Here is a 12500-nt window from a genome sequence, read left to right on the forward strand (position 1 = left end):
CCTGAGGAACTTCACTTGCAACATTTTTCCATCCAGAAGTTTTTCCATTTAAAACAACTCTCTGTTTTCGACCTTTCAACCAATTACTAGTCCAACCTAATAGGCTACCACTTATTCCATGCAAAGCTAATTTAGTAAGTAGTCTTTCGTGTGGGACGGTATCAAAAGCTTTTGCAAAGTCTAGATATATTAAATCTATATTGTTTCTTTTGTCATAATTCGAGATAACTGTGTTGTAGAATTCGAGTAAGTTAGTCACGCAAGAACGTTTCCGTCTGAATCCATGCTGGCTATCATTTATCAAACGGTTACTTTCTAAATGATATTCGATATCATCTCTGATGATAGTTTCCATTATTTTTCCTACGATCGAAGTCAAACTTATAGGCCTATAGTTATTTGGTTTCTTTTTGTCACCTTTTTTGAATATGGGAGTAACGTTAGCTAGCTTCCATTCTCTTGGGACATCTCCGGATATGATGGATTTCTTGAAAATAATTTCTAATGGAACAACAATCTCATTTTTCATTTCCTTTAAGATTCTTGGATGCCAACCGTCAGGCCCTGGTGTTTTATTAACTTTGAGTTTGTCTATACACCTTTTAATTGTTTCTTTTGTTATATTTACCGTAGTGAGTAAGTTTACCCCAGACTTTTCACAGGTTTCAGTTTGGAATTCACTTTGAGGTGTTTCGTTTACGAATACCGAGCTAAAATAATTGTTTAAGATATTACACATTCCTTCATTTGAATATTCAAGTTGACCGTCAGCAGATAATAGTGGACCAATGTGATTCCTAACAACCTTTTTATCTCTAATGTAACTATAGAATTCTTTGGGATTCTCCTTGGATTTATCAGCGATGTTCATTTCGTATTGTCGTTTTCTTTTTCTTATTGTCTTTTTTAAATCTCTCTGTATTGATACATAACTTTCATAGTCATTAGATGCACCCGAGCACTTATATTTCTTATAAGCCTGTCTCTTTTTAGCAATACTTTTTTCAGTTTCTTTGTCGAGCCACTTTGGGCGAGCCTGATTTGGGGGACGTCTGTCCTTATCAATAACTAAACAATTAAATGTTATTCAGCAATATGGTGACTGTATGTGCAGTTTAGTTAGCGTTTCCGTGTATCTATAAACTATAAAAACAAATATGTCCCTCTATCACGTCTATCGCTACGGCTACGTTCGCTGAAGATTTCATTTTAGTTGTTGTCAGGTTATTTTAATCAGTTTAGAGAAGGTTGACGTAGTAAGAAGATTAAGAAATTTCGCCTTCTCCTCCTCCCTGTCCGGGACTATAGTATTCAGCCCTTAGTTGACCCGTCGGCCACTTTCACCTAGACAAATCTGGATGATCTCCATACCGGTACACATTTCCTTAGAGAAGGTACATCCTTGGGACCGCGCCCAAACGAAAAGTTGGAACAAAGTACTTTTGTTTGTATATATATATATATATATATATATATATATATATATATGTATATATACATACGTATATACATATATGTATATATATATATATAAATATATATATGTATATGTATGTATATATATATGTATATATATATTCAATATGGATGCACAATTATCGCCAGTAGTTTTGTTTGCTTCTTACTATTAATGTTGTAAGTGAATGACAAGACATGGTATCTCTCACTGTGGGCACGCTGCCACAGGCTAGGTATGGATTAAGTTTTATAATCTTGAGTTATCTTAGACTCGTTATACTGGTCAGATCAGGTTCAGTAAGCCACATCATAGTGTGTGTGTGTGTGTGTGTGTGTGTGTGTGTGTGTGTGTGTGTGTGTGTGTGTGTGTGTGTGTGTGTGTGTGTGTGTGTGTGTGTGTGTGTGTGTGTGCGTGTGTGTGTGTGTGCGTGTGTGTGTGTGTGTGTGTGTGTGTGTGTGTGTGTGTGTGTGTGTGTGTGTGTGTGTGTGTGTGTGTGTGTGTGTGTGTGTGTGTGTGTGTGTGTGTGTGTGTGTGTGTGTGTGTGTGTGTGTGTGTGTGTGTGTGTGTGTGTGTGTGTGTGTGTGTGACCATTATTGTATCATGCACCTTCATACACAAGAATGGCTATATCATAAAGTCATATTCACATATCAGCAGAGACGAAATTATACGAATTCCGTTCATGAATATGCTAATGTGTCCATTTTCGTACCTTTGAAAAGCGGCTACAAACCCAGTCTTGGAGGCCTTCAGGGTCCACATCAGGTTTTCAAGAAAGTCTGGATACCGGAAACCAGAAAACGCACGACGATAGCGCGAGATTGTCAATAAGAACAGAAGCGGTTGTTGTAAATGATAGTCAACAACAACAGTATCATAAATGAGAGGTCTAATTTAATGGACCCCAACTCTAGTTCTAGGATCCCTGAGGGACCCCGGTGGATTCGAAGGGGGTCTGCAGACCAAAAACCAGCAACAAATGGCAGATGATAGACGATTTCATTCCTGAATGAATGTCCCCATAATGATAATGAAATGTGATGGTCCTTCAAAAGCAAAAGAAATAATAACGTATGAGTGAGGGATACGATAGGGATCTTTGAGAGATTAATAAATAGTATAACATAAGTGAGAGGTCTCTAGCGATGAGGTGATCTATGAGCAAATAGGTCGGGAACCTCTCAATTAGAATATTTATTGGCTTTGCGGTTCGTTTTAGAACATAATCATGGATTACTTACCCAGTAAGCGAAAACATATTGACTCTGTGAGGCTACTGGAGATGAAGGAACTTGTGTTAGCAACGAAGGTGCAGACAGCAATGAACCAGAACCCAGGTGACCTCAGGAGGCGAGGCACTGTCAGCTGTGCATCCTCCCGCTGGGTTCTGCCTTTATCTTCCAGAAAATCGCCACTGACCTTCGTCTTTCCAGTTTCTCTTTCTTCCAGTGTTCCTGTGTCCTGGAACGTCCTTTGGATCCCGATCTGAGATCGGTTTTGGAATACTGTACCAGTATCATTGGATAGGTCCTCTTTCTCGTTGGTTTTAGTAAATGTTCTGTTCAGGTACTCAAAGGCATCGAAGTCTTCTTCGGAGTATCGGTATAAGGAATAACTCGCAACGTTTTCGCAAGAAAGCGTTGAGTTTTCTTCGGACACGAGACACACCTCAGTGACTACGTACGGTGTCCAGTATATCCCAGACAGAGCCAGAGGCGTCGCTAAGTTGCAGAGCAAGAACAAGAAGCAATGCGCCTTCAGAACATCGATCAGAGTGATCAAAAGGCCGCCAATAATGGTGGACGAGAGTCGAATTACAGTAAAGATGATACCAATGCCCAGAGGTGATATTCCACGTTGCCGAAGAATCAGAGCCAAGAATATCGTGAGAGGGGCATTTCCTGAAACAGAAGTAAAGCAAAATCAAAATACATCGCATTTATTTAATAATAATATATATATATATATATATATAGTGTTTTTTTTTTTTTTTTTTTTTTTTTTTTTTTCAATGTCCACTGTTCTAAGGAAACGAGACATCTGTTTACGACAGACCATAAACGTGAATGCTCACACACACACACACACATTACATTTTGGTTAACACTTTTTGCACATGTTTACCTAGATATATGTATAGGGTATTGATGACATAAGTTTTATGGAGGCAATACTCTATGAATTTTACTATTAATCAAAAAGGCCAGTGATGCATCATTGAATACTGTCAAAAAGAAAAAATGCTGATCAATTTTAATCACCTTTTTCTTCTTGTTGTTACTCTTTGAAATCTTTCTTTTAATATCTCTGACACCATCTTGCCAGTGTACTATATTTCAAAAGGACAGAGGCATTGGTTATTTCTAAAATATAGACACACACATGTACACAAAGATGGCGAAACACCACGAGCGTAGCTCACCCTTCCCGTAAGATACAACTAGGTAGATACAACTAGGTAAATATACACACACACACACGACTCGGTGGCGTGGTTGGTAGAGTCCCAGACTGTCAGTACGGCGGTACCGGGGATACTGGGTTCGAATCCTGCCCAGGCCTGAAATTATTTCAGTATCGCTGCGGTTCGAGTCGTTACTCCAACTCTCGTGGGCTGGGAGTTGTGTGTGTGTGTGCGTGTAAGGTCATAGCATTACCCATAGATCGGTCATACGAGCTCTGAGCTCTCTTCCGGGAGGGAAATAGCTGTCGATCACGAGTCCAACACGTGATCCAAAGACCAAGGTGAATCACACACACACGCACACACACACACACACACACACACACACACACACACACACACACACACACACACACACACACACACACACACACACACACACACACAACCGAAGGGAAACCTCAGCACAAAGGGTTAAGGTGTTAATTTATATGTCAAAGAAAATTGAGCCCAACAGTCACTATTGCAAAACGAGAAATGCTCATTTCTGGTGGCACAGCGTGGGATTGTAAGTCATAGACACGATAATGAAATGAAAAGAGTAAAGAAGGAAATTGAAAGAAAACTTAGAGACGTGGGCGCACTCTGTTTTTTTTGGTGATTACCAAGTGATCAGACGAAAGTAAGCTTAGTACTTGGAATCAGTTTCTGCGAGGTCTCCGTCCTGGAAGGTCATGACAACACAGAACTGGCCAGCATATTTATTGATTCTTTTTTTTTTTTTTTTTTTTAAGGGGGGAGCGACTCTTCTTAGGTGAATTTCGGGCTAAATACAATTAAGAGTTTCAAATCAGAATTTTCTTCTAAAAATAAAAGTAATAATACATGCATGCATACATACATACGTACATACATACATACATACATACATACATACATACATACATACATACATGTATGCATACATACATACATGTATGCATACATACATACATACATACATACAAACATACATACATAAATACATACACATATATACATACACACATATATACCTACGTACATACATACATACACACATACATACATACATACATACGTACCTACGTACGTACGTACATACATACATACATACATACATACATACATATATACATACATACATACATACATACATACATAAATACATACATACATACATACATACATAAATACATACATACATACATACATACATACATACATACATACATACATACATACATACATACATACATACATACATACGTACGTACGTACGTACATACATACATACATACATACATACATACATACATACATACATACGTACGTACGTACGTACATACATACATACATACATACATACATACATACATACATACATACATACATACATACATACATACATACATACATACATACATAAATACATACATACATACATACATACATACATACATACATACATACATACATACATACATACATACATACGTACGTACGTACGTACATACATACATACATACATACATACATACATACATACATACGTACGTACGTACGTACATACATACATACATACATACATACATACATACATACATACATACATACATAAATACATACATACATACATACATACATACATACATACATACATACATACATACATACATACATACATACATACATACATACATACATACATAAATACATACATACATACATACATACATACATACATACATACATACATACATACATACATACATACATACATACATACATACATACATACATATACCAAATGGTTTTTCCACTTTACAAGGGAGGTAGCCAAAAAACAAAGGCATAAAAACCACTCCCACCCATTCCATCCCCATAATATTCCTCTCAGTCTTCTATCCTCGCCTGCTCTCTCGATTACATAGCCAAGGGCTCGCTTTTTGACATGAGGTGGATCTAAACAGAGGGACCACTTTTCTTTACTTGTTATACTGCTTGATCCCTGTTACTAGAACAAGCGCTGGGTACCTGTAAGTGACAAATCTACAAGATGGACGTCAAGAAGAATCATCTCCCTACACCCGTTTTCAAAACCTATCAACACTCTCAACCCCCCCCCCCAGAAATCAATGGTTATGTACTTTTAGCAAACGTTAGTTGAAGGTATGTGAAAAGTATGTATAATAACTACAATACTGGAAATCTATCAATGTAAAGTCGAATACAATAACAAAATAAATTAATTTTGATTAAAAATTTCTCCTGCCATGCGATGCTAAGAAAAGTATGCAATACGAACTTTAAACCAACTTTTAACAAACTTTGAAAGAAAAAGTATTATTTTGTCTCAAATGTGAATAAAATGACTAAAACTATATAGACAGCGTTCTTTATGTATGGTCTATGTGAATATATATTTGAAAAAAAAAATAACGTTTGATGAAAGGTTTGTAGCTTACCAAAACCGTTGTCCAAACGTTTGCTCAGAGTTTGTGACTTACCAAAATTGTCCACGGTGGTAAGGTAGAGAAGATATGTGAATATATATTTGAAAAAAAAAAAAGTTTGATGAAAGGTTTGTAGCATTACAAAGGATTACAAAGGCGGAGCATGCCGACAGGAGACCTTTTGATCCATATCTAGGTCGGATGCAAAAAAAAAACAAAAAAAAACAAAAAAAACTATAGTAATGTAAAAATAACAAATAAAATACATAAATAAATGCATAGATATAGTTGAATAACAAACAAAAAGGTAAATAGTAAATGATTATAAATTGACATATAACTAATAATAAATGAAAATCAGACAGACAAATTATAACAAAACAAAAACAAATAATATAACATAAATTATAATCATTACAGCATCTTACTTAGGTATTTATCTAAATGATTCTTAAAGCTTCGAACTGAACTACATTGCACTACCTGTGCAGGAAGTTTATTCCATTCATTAACTACACGGTTGGCAAAGTTGTTTCTACCTACTTCCAAATTGAATCTATTTCCGGACAGTTTGAGACCATTGTTTCTTGTCTGATTCTCATTCAATGTGAAAATTTGGTCACTTTTGATGTTGTCAATTCCCTTTAAAATCTTAAAGACCTGTATCAAGTCACCTCTGAGTCTACGCTTTTTTAGGGAAAACAGATCCATGTGCTTAAGTCGATTTTCGTATGATTTATTTTTGATATTTGGAATCAGTTTTGTGGCTCGCCGTTGTACTTTTTCCAGTCTGTCAATGTCTTTAATGAGATTCGGTGACCATACGGAAACAGCATATTCCAAATGTGGACGAACTAACGATTTATATAGCTTGTTAATGAGTGATGGACTTTTGAAATCAAAAGATCGCGCAATCAATCCCAGAATCTTATTTGCTTTCTCAGAGGCTGAAATACATTGCTTGGATGATTTGAGGTCGTTACTGATAATTACGCCGAGATCTTTTTCACTATCCACTTTTGTTAACGAATTTCCAAATAACTTGTAATCGTACTTACTGTTATTTTTACCTATGTGCATTACCTTGCATTTACTTGTGTTAAATTTCATTAGCCACTTTTCAGACCATTGCTGTAATTTATCTAAATCTTCTTGAATATCTAATTGGTTTGAGTGATCATTTGCCACTCCGCACAGTTTTGTATCATCAGCAAATTTGGAAACAGTAGATTTTAGTCCATTGTCTATATCATTTATATATACTATGAATAGAAGTGGCCCAAGAACGGAACCCTGAGGAACTCCACTTGCTACATTTTTCCATCCAGAAGTTTTTCCATTTAAAACAACTCTCTGTTTTCGACCTTTCAACCAATTACTAGTCCAACCTAATAGGCTACCACTTATTCCATGCAAAGCTAATTTAGTAAGTAGTCTTTCGTGTGGGACGGTATCAAAAGCTTTTGCAAAGTCTAGATATATTAAATCTATATTGTTTCTTTTGTCATACTTCGAGATAACTGTGTTGTAGAATTCGAGTAAGTTAGTCACGCAAGAACGTTTCCGTCTGAAACCATGCTGGCTATCATTTATCAAACGTTTACTTTCTAAATGATATTCGATATCATCTCTGATGATAGTTTCCATTATTTTTCCTACGATCGAAGTCAAACTTATAGGCCTATAGTTATTTGGTTTCTTTTTGTCACCTTTTTTGAATATGGGAGTAACGTTAGCTAGCTTCCATTCTCTTGGGACATCTCCGGATATGATGGATTTCTTGAAAATAATTTCTAATGGAACAACAATCTCATTTTTCATTTCCTTTAAGATTCTTGGATGCCAACCGTCAGGCCCTGGTGTTTTATTAACTTTGAGTTTGTCTATACACCTTTTAATTGTTTCTTTTGTTATATTTACCGTAGTGAGTAAGTTTACCCCAGACTTTTCACAGGTTTCAGTTTGGAATTCACTTTGAGGTGTTTCGTTTACGAATACCGAGCTAAAATAATTGTTTAAGATATTACACATTCCTTCATTTGAATATTCAAGTTGACCGTCAGCAGATAATAGTGGACCAATGTGATTCCTAACAACCTTTTTATCTCTAATGTAACTATAGAATTCTTTGGGATTCTCCTTGGATTTATCAGCGATGTTCATTTCGTATTGTCGTTTTCTTTTTCTTATTGTCTTTTTTAAATCTCTCTGTATTGATACATAACTTTCATAGTCATTAGATGCACCCGAGCACTTATATTTCTTATAAGCCTGTCTCTTTTTAGCAATACTTTTTTCAGTTTCTTTGTCGAGCCACTTTGGGCGAGCCTGATTTGGGGGACGTCTGTCCTTAAAAGGAATGTAAGTTTGAATCATCTTAGTGAGCGTATTTTGAAATATTTCCCACATCTGATCTACAGGCCTTTCGTTTAATTTTGCCTCCCAATCTGTAAGCTGAAGCTCCTGACGTGGTTCTATGAACTGAGCTATGAACTGAGCTTTACCAAACCCATTGTCCAAACGTTTGCTTAACGTTTGTTACATATCAAAATTGTCCACGGTGGTAAGGTGAAGGAGGTATGTGAATATACATAAAAAAAAGAAAAAAAAATTATGAAAGGTTTGTAGCATACCAAACCCATTTTCCAAACGTTTGCTCAACGTTTGTGACATATCAAAGTTGTCCACGGTGGTAAGGTGGAGGAGGTATGTGAATATACATTTGAAAAAAAACGTTTGATGAAAGGTTTGTAGCATACCAGACCCATTGTCCAAACGTTTGCTCAACGTTTGTGACATATCAAAATTGTCCACAATGGTAAGGTAGGGGAGGTATGTGAATGTATATTTGAAAAATAAAACGTTTGATGAAAGGTTTTTAGCATACCAAAACATTTGTCCAAATGTTTGCTCAATGTTTGTGACACATCAAAATTATCCACGGTGGTAAGGTGGAGGAGGTATGTGAATACACATTTGAAAAAAAACGTTTGATGAAAGGTTTGTAGCATACCAAAACCACCGTTCAAACGTTTACTCAAAGTTTGCAACATATCAAAATTGTCCACGGTGGTAAGATAGGGAAGGCATTTGACAACCTTTCAATAACCGTTTGTGTAACATTTGGTTTCTGTGTGTGTGGGGGGGGGGGATTGACCTCCACCATGAAATGCTGCCCCAAGAGGCTGACATTCGATCATCATCATCATCGGACCGGGGCCAAGATCATTCCACCAGTGTAACAACTTTGACTATGTTTTCCTCATCTTTCGACATATGCCTTAGCGCAAACTGAGGTAGCGCACCTAGAAACATTTTAAGATAAGAGAGTGGTTCATCCTGTACTTCAATTCAGCAACAGGAAATATGTGCTGTGTCGTCTGTGTCGTCTGTGTCGTCTGTGTCGTCTGTGTCGCCTGCGTCTCAGTCTATGCTTAGGCTAAGGAGAGTTGACACCCTCCTACTACTATATGTGGGTGACATGGAGACAATCTCACACTAATTTAACACAGACTTTACGTGAACATTTCTTCACAGAGAAACCTAAAGGGGGACCCAAAGATCGTTGCCAGCAGCTGAGGGGCTGCGGGTTTCCACGTACTAATCATTATTAATTCTTTCACAGTCGGACAAATACTTCCAAGTGATCTTTCGGAATGACGGATTTCAAACCCAAGTTCCTAACTGTCGCCCAAAAAAAGAAAATAGATGAATAAAATAGATAAATGAATAAGTAAATTAATGAATAAATGAGTACATGAGTGAATTAATACATGAATGAATAATAAGTAAATGAAGTATATAAGTAGAAAAAATAAATAAATCAAGGAATAAATAGATAAACAAACAAATAAATTAATAAATGAAAAGACAAAAATATGAATGAATGAAATAATTGATAAATAAATACATACATACATATATATACCAAAGGCTTTTTCCCTCTTACAAGGGAGGTAGCCAAAAAGAAAAAGGCATAAAACCATTCCCACCCATTCCATCCCTAAATACACTCCACCTCCCTCCACCCTCCCTCTTATCTTAGCACCTCCTGGATGACGGGTCATCCCTGCAACTTGTCCACTGCCCTGGGTCAGAGGCAGTGTCGCAAGACACAGCACATCCACAGCAAGGACGCTTCATTAAATCGGCGACCCCCTTTCTCCGTCCCCCCATGCAAAAAAGGAGGACGCGGAGAGAAATCCCTTCGGGCTGCGTCAAATTTTGCTCACACATACTACCTCACCCCCCCATCCCCCCACCCATTCCACCTAATGCATCACAGCATCATCCATATACAACCATTCTCCATTCACCCCTGTCTTCTGTCCTCTCCCGTCCTTCCTCAACAGACATTACCCTCTTCCCCAAAGCCCCCTTCACCCCATCCATCCATCTCATCCTAGGACGCCCCCTCATGTTCACTCCCTCCACATCTGCCTTCCATACCTCTTTTACTAGTCTTTCTTCACTCATTCTTTCCATGTGTCCAAACCATCCTAATACTCTTTCATCAATCCTATCTCCCAACTCCCTTACCACCCTTGTTCTCCTTCTTACCACCTCATTTCTCACTCTATCCAGCCTAGTAACCCCCATCATACTTCTCAGACACCTCATCTCAAACTCCTTCTCTCTTCCTCTCTTATGTTCCATGTTTCTGCCCCATACAGTGCTGTTGGCACAATCACTCCTTCATACAGTCTCCTCTTAGCACCCATTCCCAAATGTCTATTCCTCATTTCACTTTTTAATCCACCAAGGCATTTACTCGCTTCTCTCAATCTACATTCTACCTCCACCTCCACTCCACCCTTTCCTGCCACATTTGCAACCCAAGTATCTAAAACTATCCACTTCTTCCAGTCGCTCTCCCTTAATGCTCACTTCCAGTCTACTGCCACTTTTACCCTTGTACATCTCATCACCTTACTTTTACCCACATTTATCTTCAATTTTCTTCTTTCACACACTCTCCCAAACTCCGTCACCAACTTCCTCAATCCCTCCTCTGATCCTGCTACAAGCGCAGTGTCGTCCGCAAGCAACAGATTGAAATATATACATATTTGCATTAAGGTCTTTAGTTTATGATATATTTTACAATATTATCTGAAATCTCAATAATGGTGATTCACTGTTTACCTGTTATTCTTAAAACCAGTAACGACACATCTTGTTATTCCCAATATGACTTTCAATACGCAATCTGTAATAACCTTTTTCGAGAAAAGCCATTTCTGGTTCAGAGTTTTTTGCTTCTGGTTTCCTGGCCCGTGACTCTCTTTATCCGATCGGGGTTTTCAGAGGGAAAAACCGAGGGACCGGGCGAGCACTTGGTCATGGCTCCTAGCGCCCGAAAGAAAAAAAAAAAAGTAGTTCAGGTCCTAAGGGGCTTGGGAAACAAAGGAGAGATGACCAGGAGTGGGGGAGGCCATTCGTCCATATTTTGTCCTCGAGGTTAGAAACTTTGTTCTCGCCAGCGAGACACTACAATCTCTTTAGCATATATATATATATATATATATATATATATATACATATATATATATATGTGTGTGTGTGTGTGTGGGTCTGTGTGTGTGTGTGTGTGTGTGTGTGTGTGTGTGTGTGTGTGTGTGTGTGTGTGTGTGTGTGTGTGTGTGTGTGTGTTCACTATAAACCCACTATCGGAGAAATAATAACGGAAGTACAGGGAAACTGTATATTTCGACTACTATCTGTAGTCCTCTTCAGCAGAATGCTTACAAGAAGAGGACTACAGATAGTAGTCGAAATATACAGTTTCCCTTTACTCCCGTTATTATTTCTCCGATAGTGAGTTTAAAGTGAACATTTACAAATGTGTTATAGCATACTAGTTTCCAATATATATATATATATGTGTATATATATATATATATATATATATATATATATATATATATATATATATATATTCTTTTCTTTTTGCTACGTTATTACCTTCCACGTCATGCATGCCTTTACACATTTCTTCCGTCTTCTTCATGATGTTTTTTTTTTTTCGTACAACGCTCTTTTATACATTGTCAGCCTGTTTCCCCACATTCTCCCGACGTGGCCAGACCAGCTCATCAAGAAAAATTAACTTTTCCTTCACACTCAACCTTTATCTTCTCACTTTTTGCTATCTTATCTATCT

General features: G+C 37.4%; 1 protein-coding gene across 1 annotated transcript in view; it reads right to left on the bottom strand.

Annotated features, from left to right (window-relative positions):
- The window catches only part of LOC143026779 (major facilitator superfamily domain-containing protein 6-like), a 23115-nt gene extending 10768 nt beyond the window's left edge, over positions 1 to 12347 (bottom strand). Inside the window, exons 1-2 of the mRNA XM_076187551.1 lie at positions 12302 to 12347; positions 2701 to 3360 (exon numbers count right to left, since the gene is read on the bottom strand). Of these exons, the coding sequence (XP_076043666.1) occupies positions 2701 to 3360; positions 12302 to 12347 (706 nt within the window). The remainder of the gene's footprint in view (positions 1 to 2700; positions 3361 to 12301) is intronic.
- Positions 12348 to 12500: the final 153 nt, after the last annotated feature.

This window comes from Oratosquilla oratoria, chromosome 7, assembly GCF_046742065.1.
Source record: "Oratosquilla oratoria isolate Oo_2021 chromosome 7, ASM4674206v1, whole genome shotgun sequence".
In the NCBI taxonomy this organism is placed as follows: Eukaryota; Metazoa; Arthropoda; class Malacostraca; order Stomatopoda; family Squillidae; genus Oratosquilla; species Oratosquilla oratoria.